At 36.8% G+C, this 18611-nt stretch overlaps 2 protein-coding genes and 1 pseudogene across 2 annotated transcripts; all 3 read right to left on the bottom strand.

Moving 5' to 3' along the window:
* Positions 1-1293: 1293 nt before the first annotated feature.
* On the bottom strand, positions 1294-5264 carry LOC125474532 (annotated as a pseudogene).
* Positions 5265-6628: 1364 nt separating this feature from the next.
* On the bottom strand, positions 6629-9708 carry LOC103941527 (ubiquinone biosynthesis O-methyltransferase, mitochondrial). The gene is made up of 9 exons (XM_009351734.3): positions 9403-9708; positions 9190-9279; positions 8901-8979; positions 8502-8579; positions 8325-8373; positions 7755-7804; positions 7527-7676; positions 6913-6993; positions 6629-6814 (listed from the first exon to the last, which is right to left on the bottom strand). The coding sequence occupies exons 1-9, from the start codon at positions 9639-9641 to the stop codon at positions 6698-6700; spliced, it is 933 nt and encodes a 310-aa protein (XP_009350009.2). The 5' UTR covers positions 9642-9708; the 3' UTR covers positions 6629-6697.
* Positions 9709-16124: 6416 nt separating this feature from the next.
* On the bottom strand, positions 16125-17737 carry LOC125474531 (receptor like protein 29-like). Its single transcript, XM_048578445.1, has one exon. It carries the CDS (start codon positions 17579-17581, stop codon positions 16169-16171), a length of 1413 nt encoding a protein of 470 aa, XP_048434402.1. The 5' UTR covers positions 17582-17737; the 3' UTR covers positions 16125-16168.
* Between the last annotated feature and the right edge of the window lie 874 nt (positions 17738-18611).

Below are 18611 nucleotides of genomic sequence, written 5' to 3'. Positions count from 1 at the left end.
ACATATGGTGTGATGTAGCTCAAATTTCTCTCTTTAATGTAAACATATTGATGGAATTTAAAAAAAAATATACACCCACATATATATCATATTATCTCGGGTTGTAGGTTAACTCAGTTGATCACGGTCGTATGCTTATTTAATTGTTCTCAAATTATCGCATTGTCCAAACAAAAAACATATATCATATTTGGTTAGTCATATTCTAGAGGTGCTCTAGGGTATCTTTTTTTTTTCTTTAAAAATGAGGACAATTGATGGCAAGTCACGGTTATTCATCACTTCCGAGAGCTGGGAAGACTCACAGAGAGATTTCAGCCTCTCCCTGACCACAGTCAAGCAAACTCACGCAGAACCTCCTTGTTTTTTTTTGTATTTTAGAAATCGAAATCTGCACCCTTACCACTGGGTCACTTACTGTGGTTGGTGTTCTAGTATCTCAAGGCTTAAACTATTGAAATTATCGATGTCAAATGGGCTAATCAAAATTATATGTGCCATATTTGAAAGAAGGTTGAAGGGGATATTATTTGTCTATTTGTTTTTTATAGAACGAATTCAAACTTCAGTGTGACTTGAAATTTAGATGCTTCGGTTAAAAAATGCTACATGAGATGGTGATTTAGGATAAAACGGATAGAGGAAGACTTAGAAAGAAACTTTGAAAAAAGACATGAAGTATTTTGAACTAACGAAAAACTTAGCACAAAACCGAGTACAACAGCACTCTAGGACTTATACACCAACGCCTTTTAAGATAGATTGATGCCTAATTCGCATGGGATGCATGGTAAAAGTGCAATTGGAATTGGTATAAACCCCTCTTGATGAATAAATTTTTTTTTATAAATTAGGGGTTCAAAAACTGTTTTACTTTTATTTCTGTCAAAAGAAGTGAGTTTGACCGCCTACTTAGTGTCATTCTCCAGGTTCGGATGAGTACTAACAAATAGAAGGGCAACACCAAGCTAACAAGACTCTTCGCTTTGCGATGGTCAAGAGGATCATCTATCATATGCAGCCTTACAATTAGAAAACTCATTTGGTTGCAGGATTCTGCAATGTTTAGTCCTTCCACGATTTTAGAGGTAGAGGACTGTTATAAGAAAACACAAACACCAATGGTGCGCATCATTCAATATTACAGCTATTTTAGCCGTTAGATTTGATTTGTAAATTTGTTTAGATCTTCCATTTTTAATCTCAGCCATTCATTCTGTATCATCCAATGATGAGTAGTATTGATCGAAAATCCAAAAATATATAAGAACTACATATCCATTCGAGGACTACTGAGCTAAAAATCGTAAATAACATTAAACCAGATGACTGACTGGAAATTTCAGAATTCAACACCACCAAAGTGTTGTTATTTTCGCTACATTATGCCTAAACCTACAAGCCTCCGCAACTCTTCGCCTTCATTGAAGGCATAATTTAATGCAGAAAGATGAAAAGATACTTCTTTCTCCCCTAGGTATATTGTGAAATTTATTTTTATTTCTGTTAAGTTTCACACAATTCAGACTGAGTGCCTAAACACCAGTTCCAGACAGACGACGCCTAGAGGCATTTGATACAGAAACCTGAGAGAGCTTGTCTACATCAGCTGGTACTAAGCGTTCTCTTGGCGGTATGTAGTGGCGCAGCCAGTTTCCTGTATACACCTGAATAATCACAAAGATTGGCAAAATAAGAGATGGGATGAACACAGACGTATCAGCAATTTTAATAGAAACACCAAAATTGCACATGAACAGGCAAACTCTTAAGTATGAGCAAGGAACTAACCTGTTGGGGTCTCATGATCTTAGTATCAGGATCATCAAGGGATTCTCGCCAGTGTGCCAACCACCCAGCCATTCGAGGGATCGCAAACAAAACCGGGAAGAACTCCGTTGGAAATCCCATTGCCCTGATTAATGGAAGTTAATACATCTTCACAGTTACAAGCTCGGCAAGGTAAACTTAATCTTACATCGAATGAAAAGTAATGAGAAGTACCTGTAGATTAATCCAGAGTAGAAATCAACATTTGGATACAGCTTTCTCTTAACAAAATACTCATCTGAAAGTGCAGCCTTCTCCAAAGCAACAGCTACCTGCAAATGACATAGGAATCAGGATAGATGCACTCGAAACTTAAGAATTCCATCAAATTTAAGTTGTGCTTATTCATTAAGCTTTCTCTCCTGCGTTTTCTAATTTTTAGGTGTATTAGAAATGCACCTCAATCAGAGGATCCCTTCCAACAATGGAAAATACTTCCTCTGCCAATTTCCTTATGACCTTTGCTCTAGGATCATAGTTTTTGTACACGCGATGCCCAAAACCTGACATCTTTCGCTTCCTGAAGGGAAAACCAAAAGCTCAGTTTGATTAATAAATCTTTCACCATGAATCCTGTTCCCCAGACTGTGAACTACCAAGATATAGGAAATTAAATACCTGTTCTTCACACCCTCTATGAAATCTGGAATGTTCTCAACAGTTCCAATCTCATTTAACATCTTAAGCACAGCCTGCAATAATCCAGGCAGCAACAAAAAAGAAACTTTAGTTGCAATTAAACACGAGAAGATTAATGAATAGAAAGTCTCAAGTATATTATTTCAAATTAAAAGTGTTCTTCCAGTTGTTTGCATGAGAAATGCGTGAGGAAAATGCTTAAATAAATGAGAACATGGACTATTGAAAATACCTCATTTGCTCCGCCATGAAGAGGGCCATAGAGAGCTCCTGTAGCTCCTGCAAGAGCAGTGTAAACATCTACACCACTGCACATAAAGGGTCAGACATGTTATAAAACGGAATTGAATCATTTCAATCAGGTTCTAAGATGCCTACCTTGATGCCAGATGCCGGGCAGCAGCTGTGGAGCAATTCATCTCATGTTCTGCATGCAATATGAAGAGAACATCTAACACTCGAGCCAGTCGAGGATTTGGTTTGTAAGATCTATTGCCTCTGTAGATTTGCAAATAAAAATCCTTAATCGGGTAAGAGGGAAACCAAATTTCATATTTCCACAATGAATGTGCATATACTTTATAGAACAGTAAAAACAACGTCAGGGAAGAGGGCAAAAAGATTGCCAAAGACGATTTGGAAGGTTATGCAGTTAAATGCCTTGATGGAGTAAAAGTATGACATACAAGGAATCTAGCATGTATAAAAAGTTCTCTGAATAAGAAAGGTTGTTAGCAGGGAGAACTGGAGGTCTTCCGGCCAATCTCAAATAAGCTGCTGCTGCAATTGTTGGTGCCTGGAAATAAAATAACAATTTAATATCACCTTAATCATTCCAAATAAGTGATAGAGACCTAAAAGAAAGAAAGTAGCCATAGGCTGTGGAGGTGGAGGTGGTGGCAAACGCCTCCTTTGGTTCTTTAAGGGAAGTATCCCAATTAATTATATAGGCCTATCAATTCCTGGGGAGAGGCGTGGTAGGAGAAGGTAACGGCTATCACCGCCTGATAGAGGCAGAAGCCAACGTCAAGGGGGCTATTTGTTTGGAGTGTATTGGTTAAGATATGAAAGAGGAGGGAATAAAACTCAACATAAAGAATGGCATCATATATAACATTCACACCATATTTTCTAAGGCTGAAAGTCCAAGTAAAGAACAAAAATAAACATACCTTCCCAAGGATTCGTGCTATTTGCTTGTCTCTCACTTGTTTCGATTTATAAATTTCTTGCCCCTGTGTTAACATAATATATATGATCAGATATGATATGATGCCTCAAACAATGGATCCCTTTAAAAGCTTAGAATGACAAAATTCATGTTCTGCAAAAAGCCAATAAGAATAAACTTACTCTCAGAGCCGGATTAGCATCGGGATGGAAACGGAAAGAGCACTCATCGCACTGACAAGTACGCCCATTGGATGTGCATCATGAGGTATTGCCTGGATAATGTCCTACAATACAAAAGACACCATTGTATATAAGGCTCAAATTAACAATAAAAGAAGTTTATTATAATTATTAAATTTTATTCGTGCATTTTTGCAAGGCAAAAAAGCCTCCATGAGTCCAGAGGACTGGAGAATATGTATTTGTAGCATGATTGTTAGAAGATACATTAAAAATCTATATTATATGAAGAAAAAGGTGATATGTAGTTAATCACATGTAAAATTCCAATATTGTGATCCAAGGGATAATCATTGGATTTCTATAAGAATACCAAAAAGAAAATGTACCAAAATTCCCTGTGGTACAGCTGAATGCTGAGAAACGGCAAATTCCCAATCCGCATATTGACTTTCAGAAGGCAAATTCCCATACACTGGAGAAGAAAAGGGGCAAAAACAAAGCAAAGTAGTTCAAAATGAGAAACTGAAATGGAAGATATGACAACGACATGGAGAGACTATCTAATAATAAATAATTCTTGATAATTCAATATTACGGTTCGGGAATCAGATTATTTGTGTAGTACTTAATTATAACCACAAACAATTTTTAGTTGTATAAATTCTTCACATGGTTGTCAAAGTAATGGTATATCTTCCTGTTGAAGATGAAAACTTTCACTTCAAATAGGCCACTACCAAGTGAGGCTACTTACTCAAGAGATAGGCCACTTCCAAAAAGGTACTGCTCTCAGCCAATTCCTCAATTGGGTAGCCTCTATATCTAAGAATCCCCTCGTCGCCATCGATATAACAAATCGAGGATCGAACAGGGGCGGTATTAAGATATCCTGGATCATACAGCTTCAGCCCCTTGTCATTTTTCCCTGTTGTGATCTGCATAACAACAAGAACCAATTTTTCTCGCTTTAACTTAATCGAATTCAAAACACAGAAAACCCATCACAAAAAATTTCACTTTCATTCCACTTATTGCAATTTTCCGAGCAACCAAGCAGAAAATGCACCAGCAAAGAAGAATTAAAAAAAAAAAAAAATCGAATACCCAGATTAGCAAATTGAGCGATAATTCTAAAAAATGATACCTTCTTGAGATCAGTGGCTTTGACGGTTCCTTCATCAGAGACCTGGACCTGATACCTCTTACCGGTCCTCTCGTCGACGATGGTCAAAGGTCCCCGGAGGTTCCCGGGCGGTGGTACGATGTTCTGAGCGGACACGCATTGCGGCTCGAGAGTGGGTCCGAACTCATAGGGCTCGTTGGTCGCAGCTGCCAGGTGCGCTGATAGCACAGCTAAGCGGGCGCGAGCTGTCACCGGCAATTCCATCACCCTCGACATTTCAGTACCTTCAATTTTCAAACTTCTGTGACAAATTTCAGATTTTGATCGATGATTTTCTAGAGAGAGAAAGATTTGAGGAAAAATGGTAGAAGAGAGCTGATAGAAGTTGTAGACGGCTTAATAAAGAGAGACGTCTCTTCTTCTTCCTGCCTTTTTTTATTTTATTTTTAATTTATATATATATATTTTTTTTTAATAAATCTTAGAAAATTGTTATTAACACTCTAAAAATCTCATTTGGTACTCCTCACAAGTGTATTTTTATTTCTAATTATAAAAAGTTTGGAGTGCCAAATGAGATTTTTAAAGTATTAATAATAATTTCCTAAATCTTATTATTTAAAAATAGTTAATAATTTTGACTGGGTGAATAGGATCCGGCTTCTCTGTCATCCCACTTCTCATACACCCCTATTTTCTCATATTTTGCACCGCTACAATAAAGTCACGTTAAGATTTTATATTGATTTTTTTATAGAGATAATAATATAAAAAAATAATATTAATATAAAATATTAACTTAACAGAAAGGGATAGGAGGAGGGCAGAGAAGCCAGGTTAGCAAGCAAATTAGGAACTCAAATGATTGGTAAAAGCGGGGCGACTTATGCGGCGTGCAAATAGTTAATCTGAAATCAACGGCAGTGATTGACTCGAGGTTTCATGTTAACGGGTTGGAACGGTTGATTTGGGAAGTGAATGCGATGGCGCGAAGGATGATAAGTGGGTCCCGCGGTCTGTTTTAATCCGTCTCGGGAAGCTCAATGCGTTCTGAAAATTGGATGGTGGGAACACAGGACCAGGATAATATACGACGACGTATTGATTATGTATACGAAGACGTATTGACTATGTTGATGCTTTCGGTTTCCAAGAGAATTTGATCGGCCTTAGGTCGTGTTTGGTCGGAAAAGTTTGGGGTAAGTATAAATGTGGAAATGGAATGAAATTAATGAATTTCATGCCTTGGTTTAAAATAAATTGACCGTATCACCATTGAATCATGAGTTATTACTATTTTGACTATTGAGGTGACATCTTTCGAGGACTTTCCTACTCCCGAAGACGTTGTTATAGCATCCCATACCAACTATACAATGTAATTTGAGGAAGTTAAAGTCGCGCACAATAGTACATGAAACAGATTTCCGGAATCCATCGTACACACAAGTATTGTATTACGGTACGGATTTTTTAAGGTTGCACACAAGAGTATCTAAAACGGGAATGTCAAAAGTAGCAGTGTGTCAAACTAATTATACAATGTCATGGGCTACTTTGACATCCCCGTTTCATGTACTTTCGTGCACGACCTTGCGAACGTTTGACAATGCTTGTGTGTATGACGGAATTTCCTTCCTCATAGATGCAGATCAAAAAGAAATTAGAAACATTGGAGACTAGGAAGAAGAACAAAATTTTCATTCAAGCAAGAAGGGGGGGAGCATGGAAATTACTTTTTCCTTAACATTATAAATTGGATGTTATTGTTTTAGTACCATAAGCAATAAAATTTACACTAACATCGTCGGATAAAGACCATCTACCTGACAAAGGGTTGTACTCGAACCCAGCCATCTCTTGGACCTGCACAAAACCAACCAAACAGAAAACAAGCGTTAGCGACAAGTGCATGGGTAAAAATAGCAGAAGTTCCTAGGGCGGAAAAAGTTGTTACGACTTACAGAAATAGAAGCACGCTCCAGGATCAGGGCTAGTTCTTCGGGAGTGAGAAAACTGGACCATTGATGTGTACCTTTAGGAAGCTGTAAAACAATCGATTTGGTTCAAGTCAAAATGTTATCAACAGATGATGAATAGACTTGAGAAAATATGACTTGATCAAACCATTTTCAAAGAAAAAAGCTGAAGAATAGAGAAATCCTTCCACCTCCATAGCGAATTATTTTAGAGGTACACATTGAATTGAATAAGAGTTAATTCCTTTAGAATTGTAACAATTGTAATCACAACGATATAATATGGAATTTTAGTATAGCTTCAGGATATGTTTCCAGAAATCTTAGTGCACTTGAACATACTTTAGATTTTGAAACCCAGCATCGTTTCATTGACAACAATTTCTAAAGTTTCTATGCAATATCAGTTGGATAGTTCTAATAAAACAGGAATCATATCACTCGCATATAAACCAATCAGTTCTGCTAGAATTTCAAACAAGAATACAACAAAAACAACCAAGTTAAAGAAAGAAGGCAAAATTTACAGCAAAGCAACAGATGTTGCATGGTAGATCAAAAACACATAATCAACTGCAGGAGGTAATAACGAATTATACCCATTGGAGGATATACTCTGCTGCAAAAATGGCAGTAGCATACGCTCTCATAGAACGGTTAATAGTTGAAATAACAGTAGCTCCACCGGTGACAGTTAAGGCTGACAGGGATTTGCAGAATTCAGCAGGGTCTGCTACATGCTCAATTACCTTGAGTAAAATCATCAATTTACAACCAAATTAGTTATGAACACTGAAGAAAGCGAGAATCATACAGGCATTTTTTACCTCTAAAGCAAAAACAGCATCAAAATTCTTCTGTTCCTCAACTAGCTTTTCTGTGTATATTATAATTGGAAGAAAACAATTAAGAAAAGAACGATTACTTGAGATTAAAGAAAAATACAAACGATCTTCAACACTGAAATAATAGCACTTTCTAAATAAAAAAACTCACAACAACACAATGTGCTAGTACAGGTCAAATGTTTTAGAAGATCACCAACATTTACTGATACCACCGCAAAAACGTAAATTGCATGGGACAAAGATTCCAAATAGGATACTGAAATAATCAAAATACCATTTATATCATGCAGGAATGTCTCAGAAAGAAAACACATTTTAAGTGGCTATCAGCTGGGAATCATTTATCGTATTTAACAGCTTTTGAATGCAGTGGATGCAACCAAGTATAGTTTTCCTAACTTACGCCATCAAAGATCATAGTGAGCCATTCAATGTGTTCATTAAGGGTGGAAACCCAGCATTCTAAAGAGATGCATGAAAGATTAAATACTAATTGAATCCATTACCACAAACTTGACTACACAGAATAAGAACAAATTTAGCGCATACCAGCTGTAGTGTATTGGTATTCAATTCTCGAGGTCACTGGATCCAAATCCTGTGTGAATGAGTAACGTTTAGAAGCATGTTAAGACACTTTAGGAAACAAAGTACTTGCACATGCACAAATACTTAATAAATAAAAAAAATTAAATAAACTGCCATTGTTCAAGAGAGTAGTCATACAGCGTGAACACGCGCTATCTTGATATTTTTCTCAACTGCATCAACTCCCGTCACAGTAGCTCCCATTCTAGCTAAAGGCTGAAAAAAGGCTAAAGATTATTACATTATCATGGCCCCTTAACCAGAAACAATTGCTAGGTAAAGCTATCAGTTAAATTAAACATAACTGAAAGAGGAGTCAAAATGTTGTGCGAGTACAATGCAGAACATATTAATAGTGAATCAGCGCACCACAGGTAGGAGGTACAATTATATAAACATGGTGTTCATGTGCAGTGAAGAGGACTGAATGCACCTGGGAATCAGCACACCACAGGTAGGAGGTACAATTATATAAACACGGTGTTCATGTGCAGTGAAGAGGAGTGAATGCACCTGGGAAGGTGCACGATAACATACCTCAGAAACAATTCCACCACCGCAGCCAACATCGATAAATTTGAGACCTTCAAATGGCCTAGGAGATAACGGATCCCTCCTGAACATCAGAAACACAAAACATAATACTTGGAATCATCATTTAGCTTTTCAAGTCTTGAAAAATGTTAGTAAAGTATCGTTCCTTTTACGAATTTCACTTCAGCAGGCAATGCCAGGCACCAAAGCAATCTACTTTCTTAATTACTCGGCAGCTACAAATTTGGCAACATTACTAATCCCTAAAACTACACCAAGAAAACCTATTTACCCGAAATGTCGGCAAAGCGTGGAGCGAATGAAAGCAAGCCTTGTAGAATTCAGCAGATGCAATGGTTTGAACGGCCCTTCAGAATCCCACCTGAAAAATCCAATAACAAGTAAATTTCTTTCTCATTGGTCATGAATTCACAATCATACCACAGATAAATCAAATTCAAGTGCAAAAATTGAACCTTGTATGCTAAAAGGGAGAAGCTCTCACCAGGTTTCGGCAATGGAGGCGAACTTGGCAAGTTCGTACTGGTTCAGAGACGACGGGGAAGGAGAATGAGGGTTTAGCGGAGGTGAAGCCGGAAGGGGCTCGGTTAGAAGAGGAGCGTCTGAGAAGACTCTGGTTACACTGCGAACGCTCGAGAGCCGTGGGCTGAGATTGCGGTGGAGGATTGTGGAGGTGGTCTGCGGTGGTCGGAGTTGCTTCAGGAGCTTCAAAGCCACAGCCATGGCGATTTTGCTGAGATTAAGAGAGTGAGATTAAACGCAGAAGAAAGGTAAGGAGTCTGCAAATAGAGTCCGTCCGGCAAAGGGGAATCCTTTGGGTTGGGTTTATGAGTGGGATTGGGTTAATGCTTTTGGGTGGGATGGTGAAGGCCCAAAATTTGGCCCATACTTAAAGCCTGGATCTACTTGTGATTTAATTCTAGAATGATTGAAATCGTTTTTTATTACCTTAGCTGAAAAAATGGTAAGCTAATTGTTTGGAATTGATTTTAAAACAACTGAAATCGTTTTTTTTGTGAAAATATTTCAAAGTTTCAAAAACCTTTGAAATGCATTTTGGAAGAAGCATAATTATGTATTTTTTGCAGAGAGCATTTCAAGTGTTTTTTCAAGGTTCACTTGTATTTTTATTAAAAATTAATTTCATAAATACTTCCAAGTTCCAAACAAGCATAAAAAGCACATGTCAAATTATTTTCGAGAAGCATTCGTCAAATATTTTTTCATGAAGCACTTTCGGCTGTTTGTTCATAAAGCAAACACTTGGAATTTTAATCAAATTTTTAACGTGTTTTTAATAAAAGCACTTCTGCACATAAACACTTATGAACGTAATTGCTTCTTACAAAAGCAATTTCAAACCAGCCCTTTGTCCTTATGTTTTTTTTTTTTTTTATTCCACAAGTTTAAATGAGATTTTGTCTTTGAAAAGAAAAAAAAGTAGAAAAGCCTACTTTAAAAATGCCATCCTACTAAGAAGGGGCAATTGTTTTTTTTTTTTTTCCTTCAATTCTGTTTACTAGATAAAACCAAATCGTATACAGTAGTCACACAACAGTCTAACCAAAAAGGAATCAACAAATAATTGAGTTATTAGTTGAACTATGTATAATGTATCCGAGAGTTAACAAGTATCATAAAAAGTTGGCATCGAGATAAACATTAAAAAAATGAGAAATAAGACATATCAATTATGTCGTACAATCTTGCAAGCAACTCAATGTTGGAATTAAAGCATATTCTTTGTGATTAAAACGAGAAGACGAGAATCAAAAATGAATTTTCAAGAGAACGAGAGAGGGAGAGATTGGATAATCCTTCTTAGTTTGTGCTCCAATTAGTAAGAACTTAATCAAAATTAAAAAATTAATGCTACATTTACCATTTATTAGGGATCAAAATAAAAAATTGTGTCAATCTTATAAACTATTTTGACTAAAGACCATTTAGGCATTTAAATTGACAACCTAAAAAACTTCAGTTATCGCGAATTTTTCAACAGTTTTGGCCAAAATTTCCGTTCGATCGGAATGTTAATAATTGGTAGCATAATGAAAAATAGTACCACTTCATTCTCCAGGACACACGCACACATATATTATATATATAGCTGTTAAATTCCAACAGACCAGAGATAAAAATGGGCCCTTTGAGAATGATGCGTGCAGAAAGCTGCATGGTTGCGCTTCAAAGCTCAACCAACAATATATTATACATATGCACACACACATGTATATCAGATGAACGTACATGATTGAACATGACATCTTGAATTTTACCAAAAAGCAATAAAGCATCTCGGTCCATTCTCAAAATATATAGGTGAAATGGAAAAAAAAATAAAAAATTGTGGTGTAAAAATGTGTACCTGCACAAAGGACTCCCTTTCCCACGTGAGGTTCTCTGCAACTTTTCTTCTGCTATTAACTCTTTGATGAACAAAGAAAGTGACAGACACGTTGTTTCTGTCTTAGTCCCCCATACCCTCCTGGTTATATTCACCACCACCCCTCCTTTTGTAGTAATTCTCGTCGATAAGAAGAAATGTCTACCATCAGAAGTTTACCAAATTTTGTATGTGTTTTTTAAAAGTATAATTACTCTCGTATGACCAATTAGTTTTATGTTAGAATATTAACTTCTTTTGTGGTATCAAATCTCATTGTCATACACGTTTAACGTCACTCTTGTGTAGACCACATAAAAGGCTTTGGAACTCGTTACGGGTGAGGAAGGTGTGTGAAAATATGAAGAAATGTCTCACGTTGAAAGTTAATTTACCAAACTTTGCATGTGAAGTTGTGTTACTCGCTACATATACATCGTTAGTTTAGTTTCGGGTGAAACATCAACGTCCTGCTTCTCTCTCACACATGCATGCATTATGCACGTACGAAAAAAACCATTTGGCCTTGATGGCTAGTTGCCTTTTCAGAGTAGGGTTTCATCTTCATACTTTCCAAAGACTGGTTTGATGACAAAATGGGTTCGAGAGAGTGATGAACCTTTGAATGATAAACATAGAATATATATGAATAAATAAATAAATATATATATATATATATATTAGTGGGTGTGACAAGTGACTGTGCTATCTACCTTTTCCTTTAATGCAATGGGGACGGGATGGATATATATATATATATATATTTGTGGGTGTGACAAGTGACTGTGCTCTCTACCTTTTTCCTTTACTGCATTGGAGACGGGATGGGCGTGTGATAGTTTGGACTTACCTGTTCGAACCCGTTTCCTAGGGACATGGATCATCTCCGAATTCAATTGTCTTAATTTTAGGATCTAACAATCCGGACTGTTGAAATTTAATTCAACGGTTACAAACAGCGATCCACTTTAAAGTTATAAAAACTTTAGCCGTTAGATTAAATTTTAACAGTCCAGATTAATGGATTCCTAGAATTAGGACAATTGGATCTGGAGAGGATCCATGTCCGTTTCCTAGAACTGGAAGTTGGATTTGATTCTACTTGTCCATAGTTGCCCACCTTTGAATGAAGGCTTACAATTTCATGTATATACAATTATATATGCATGCATTAATTAGTGATTTGGTACAACAATGATCACTCTATGATCTAAGGTGGTGCAAAAAAAGGAAAGTGATCATCTCCTGATCTTTTTTGTGGGGATTCGAAGAATTAATTAATCATGTTCATTCATCATACATCGTGCGGTTAGAAATTATTTTAAATTTTAAATTTTAAATTGAATATAAATAGGGGTGTGCTATACGCACACCCAATTTTACTTCTTACACACCCCTTAATAATTTATGTCTGTTGATTTTCTTCAATTCATCTTATTCGACAATCGAAAATTAAAAAGGTGTGAGAAGTAAAACGAGATATATGAATATCACAGCCCTATAAATAATACCTAACGAAAATTAACCGCATGATGTACAATGAATGAATATAATTGATTGATTGATTATCTGTATCCTCACAAAGAGGATCCGGAGAGGATCCTCTTCCGCAAAAAAAATACCGTGCATGATATAGCATCAGACTAAATACTAAATTATTGCACGTTTACTATTTTTTATTTTTTATAATCATTTGATTTGAACGTATGTTATAGTATCTTAGCCAACTATCAGTGAGATATATCAACGTTGATCAACGTTTTGTGCGGCACAAAGCCAATGATGAAATTGAACTACTTTAGGATTAGGGTTTTAGCTGGTAGGATTCGTCCTCTACACGAGAAATTTTTCTTCGCGACAGGAACACAGATAATACATCACGAGTTTTTATAGAAGTGGTGGAAATTTTTATTTTTTAAGTTATTAACTTTTTAAAACATATATTTCATCATTTTTATAATAACACATGTTGTACCATTCCGTATACCGATCACACTGAAAAATCTCTTTCCCTACATGCATCGGCGTCTATCAATGATTATTCTTGGGTGAATGTATTTCAAATTGGAGAAGGGAAGTTTTGCCTTGGGACGGCTTAAAACATAATTGAACACCATCACTTGAAACTAATTGCTTTTGTGTTGCATGTTCATATTCTAGCAAATATGTACGCCTCAGAATTACTCGCATGCATAGAGGACTGTACTAAGCTTTTCCCCTTGGATTATTAATTAAGTAAAGTACATATAAAAAAATATTAGTGTGAGTTTCTAATCTATATCGAGAGATTTTCATCATTTTTTATTATGCTATACACCCGAAAATAGTAAAATTTCTGCTTATACGAATTCAAACTTGTAAATGCAGAGAAGCACGAACTACATACCCTAATCCATGGGATTCAAAATTGAAGGGTGGAGGTGGGTAAATATATAGCTAGGTCACTTTACTATTGAGCATGCAGTAGTAAATAGTAAATGTTGTACCAAGACTGTTTACAAATAGTGAAGTTTTTTTTTATTTCAAATGTTGAAAAAGAAATGGTGGGATCCATATATTAAGAGGGGTCATGTGTCCTTTTGCAATTTAGTCCTTCTCTGCATGCAGGTGGTCTTGTTTCATCAACCTTCCCTCCACAGGGGCAATTGTCCTACAAATAATACCCCACCCCGCCACTGTAATTTCATTTTCACTTTCGTTATTTGATGAAGTTTACAAATTTAACCAGGTTCTGTTATTTTCTTACTGAGCATGAATTGTTGTACATTTGGTATGGGTGGTAGAAATTTATAAGTTCTGGTTTAAATTGATGTCTACTCTTCAAAGAGAAATCTATCTGGTTCCGGTTCTGGTCCCCAGAAATTAAACCTTTAATCGAACCAACATAGATAGTGTCAGATGATACTCTCTCTCTTGCTTGCTAATGGTAATATCCCCAGAAGTAAGTGTCAAAATCACGAGCTGCATATTTCCACGGAATTATTGAAGAATATATATATATATATATATATCGAGTGTTTAAGTGTTAATCAGTTAGTAATAATTTAAACAACGTTAATCATTTATTTGGGGCAGCTCCACAAAGTATTTCATGATCTGAATCACAGAAGCGCTCAATCATAAATCATTCTTGCAAAAATTCACTGCAACCGGAAATTGTCTTGCTCTACAATTGTTATTGTGAACATTTCCTTTGTTTATCAACAATATTGTGTTCGCCTATTTGATATGACCAAGTTAGATAAGTAAATGTCACTTGATTTCAGTGAAATTTCGTAAGGATAATCTTTAAGTGATAACATATACATATAAAATGGCAGGTTTAGATTATGCGAAATATCCTGGAACAAGTGTAGATGATTAATTAACATCGTATTAAGTTACTAATTGATTAACGCTTCTGTTTACACATCATTTATATTGTCATGCAAGAGCAGCCTCATCAAAGATAGAGTTAATCTAAATATTACAATTATGCACTACATGACCATAACAAGTTAATGCCTCCGTCGAAAACGACATCCGTCAAGAAGTTTGCTTCGTGGTAAACATGGCCGAAGGCCATGGGTTTGAAAATTTTGTCAAAGAAAAGAAAAACATGCTTATTACACGAAAAATGCTATTCCAAATTTCCAATGGCAGTGTCCTCTAAATCACTTAAATATTATATCAAGATTTTTCTTATGTTCATCTGCTGCTGAAAATAATTGATTGGTCCACCTAGTATCACAGAAGGGAGGGATTTTTCGGTGTACCCGGTACACCAAAAAAATTTGGTGTACCCTCACTCATAATGGTGAGGGTGCACCAAAAAAATTTGGTGCACCCTCACTTTTTGTACACCAAAAAAATTTTAATGAGTGAGGGTACACCAAAAAAATTTGGTGTACCCGGTACACCTAAAAATTTTCCCACAGAAGGAACCAGTAAGGGAATAAAGCTTTCAGCCACCGTCTGGACATTTGACAACATGATTGGCCTTATGACTAGAATTGTAGATCACAGAGATTCTATCGTATGAGAAAATTTTCATTGTGACTGGAACACGGGTGGTACATTACGTTTATATACTTGGTGGAAAATTTTATTTTTTAAGTTATTAATTTTTTAATACATATATCTCACTATTTGTATAATGACATGTGATTTACTACCCTGTGTACCGTCACACTTAAAATTCTCTCCTAACGTGTAATCGGTTTTGTAACTTTTTGTGAGGTATATTTTTGTATTTGGCTAGTGTCACGCGATAAAGTACAAATTAGAGAAATACCAATATGAGAATATACCCGTTACACCAGTAATTCTTCTAGATCAACCACATGATTTAAATTTGTAGGAAGAAAAATTGTCAAACAAATTAAAAGATGGTTGCTTACATGCGTTTGGCCAAGTTGGTGTTAAAGCAATGTGCTCCTTTTGCATTCAAGTTCAAATTATTTTTTCCGTAATTTAGATATTTGATATAATATCTTACTATTTGTCCAAAAAAAAAAAAAATAGAAAAACTAACAAAAAGTTCAAAAAAACTTTTCAAAAATGACAAATAAAAATGTAGTAAATAGTACCAGGAAAAGATAAAAATGTGATTTTTCGTTAAAAGTAAACAATACTAAGAGTGTTTCGTTAAAACTCAAAAAAAAAAATACCCCATATGCACTTTAATGAAAAACTTCCGATAATGTTCACTTTAACAAAAAATTGCATTTTTACACTACAAAGTCAATATTGGTACTATTCATTTTATCCTTTATTTTGTCGGTTAAAACTCAAAATTTTCAAACATTTTTCATTAATTTTCTTTTAAAAATATTTTAAGCTAATCACCAATAAATCAGACTAAATTAAACACAAATATACTTTATCACACTAAAAGCATCTGATGATGCAATAATCTCCAAACACACAAAACAGCAAACAGAAAAAATGGGTTTTTGGAGATCCCAGATGGAAGAGGAGCTTGAGAATTCTTCGATGGCAAGGCTGGTGAAGCAATCTGATCACTGCTTCCACAGACATTAACTCCAACTTTCGAACCGTGAGCTTCTGAGGAACTCAGACAGAGACCTGGGTTTCCACTGAGATCCAAGTTCCTCCCCAACCTCTTGAGGAAACTTGCATTGAAAGGCACAACACCCCCCAACATGTTCCTGCTCAGATTCATGTGGTAAATGTGCGAGAGGCTGCCAAACCCGACCGGGATTTTGCCGGTTAATCGGTTGTTCTGCAGCGACAGAGTGCTTAGATTCTTGAGCTGGGAGAAGGATTCCGGGATAGTGCCCGAGTAGCCGGAATCAGCCAGCCTGAGTTCTTGGAGTTTCACCAATTTACCAAACTCCAATGGCAGAGGAATGTGCATTGGATTGCCGTCTAAAATGAAATACTGCAAGCTCTGCAGCTTTTCCAATCCGTTCGGAAATTGCCCACTTAACCTGTTGTTGCTTAGAGCCATGAAAACCAATAAACCGAGCTTTTCGACGCCATTGGGGATGGTGCCTGTGAGTTGATTGGAGCTGAAGTCAACTTTTTGCAGCAAAACCAGTTGACCAATTGTGTCTGGGATGGAGCCTGTGAGAGAATTGTAGCTCAAATCAAGGCCTTGGAGGTTTCTAAGACTGCCCAGCTGAAGAGGGATGGTGCCTGTGAGCATGTTGTAGCTCAAATCAAGGTGGATTAGTGTCCGGAGGGTGAAAATCTCCGGTGGGATCGGACCGGAGAGGCGGTTTTGTGACAACGTGAGGATTTCAAGGGACTTGAGGGAGGAAATTTGAGGTGGAATTGGGCCGGTGAGTGCCGGGTTGGACCGGAGGCTGAGCTGCTGGAGGGAGGCAGGGGAGGATGCTCTGTTTTGAGAAACAGAGAGGGTGGTTTTTGTGTGGGTGAAGCAGTTGAAGAAGAAAGCAGATTGGAGAAATGGGAGGGAGAAGATTAGGGAAGGGAATGCGGCCGTTTTTTTGCAGGAGGGGTTTGGTGGGGAGCCAAAATCTAGCCGGGAGACATGGGGGCGATTGTCTTTTCCGATTTTGCACTCGATTCCGGGCCAGGAGGAGGAAGCTTGGCAAGGGTCAGGGTGAGAAATTCTCCAGGGTTGATCAGAGGACATGGATTCCATGATCTTGAAGAGCGTTTCTGATTCAGATGGAAGCATGGTGTTGATGGCGGCGCTGGTTGAAGGAGGGAGAGAGAGGAGAAGGAAGAGAAGAAGTGGAGGGAGAGAGAGTGAGAAGGGAAGGAACATTGTGTCAAGGTGTGGAGCAGGTTTGGTGAGTTGCAGCATTTTGTTGTCTGGTTTTTAGATGGGGTTTTCACTTCATGTGAGTGCTAGAGAGAGAGAGAGAGAGAGAGCGAGAGAGAGGGTGAGTTGTAGGACAAGTGATTGAAGTGATAGGAGGAGTGGTGAAAATCAATGGGGGAAGGGGGAATCATGACATCTGAGTAATATGAGTAAGAATTTGATGGATTTGGATCCTCTCCAGGGAGACGAAGCCTCTTGACCTAAACACACGAACTGTTGAATTTCGATCAAACGGTTACAAACAGAGGATTTCTCTAAAAATTATAATAATTGTAATTGTTGAATCAAAATCTAACGGTCCGTATATTTGGGTCAGGAGGCTCCATCTCCTTTGCTCAGGAGAGGATTCAAATCCGAATTTGATAATTTGAAAGCACAGGTAGGGTCAAGAGATCGAGGGACCTTGAAGGGGGCATGTTTCACTTTTCCCACACACAATTTTGTTTTCCTATTGTTAAGCAACGGATCAATTTGATAATTATTTCGTTTTTAATTTTTAGTTTTTTTTTATTTTAAATTTCAATTTTCAAGAAATAAAAATTTAAGATCAAATTTTGAAAAGAAAGTAGTTTTCAGGTTTTGGTTTTCAACGACAAAAATAGTTTGCATTGGAATTGCATCCCCACAAAAGGAAATTAATTGCTACTCTTGTCCTCTCCCAACATGAAATTCAGGTGTAAACGGTTGAGTTTAATAAACAAAAGCCTTCAACTTAAACAATGGTTTTCACAGAAAACCATGACATGAAAGTGCAAACCAGGGCAGTGTAGCATAGTAGCACAAAACATTGAACTTGTGCTACTGAATGCCTAAAGCTGAGCACATAACAATTTCATCTCACACCTTGCGGTTTTGACTTTGTTCGAGACTTTGTTTGACTAGGTTTAGAGTTCAAATCTTAACGACTAGTGTTGTTCAAAAAAAAAAAAAAAAAAGTTGCTGAAACTAAAACCTAAACCCAATCTTTGGAAGTGTTTACTTTTCATACAGACCACCATATGGTAGAGTAAGT

Source organism: the organism of the source record quoted next, unplaced genomic scaffold (genome assembly GCF_019419815.1).
Source record: "Pyrus x bretschneideri cultivar Hongxiangsu unplaced genomic scaffold, Pyrus_bretschneideri_v1 Contig12, whole genome shotgun sequence".
NCBI lineage: Eukaryota > Viridiplantae > Streptophyta > Magnoliopsida > Rosales > Rosaceae > Pyrus > Pyrus x bretschneideri.
The sequence above is the reverse complement of the archived record's forward strand: the minus strand, read 5'-3'. Positions and strand labels throughout refer to the sequence as shown.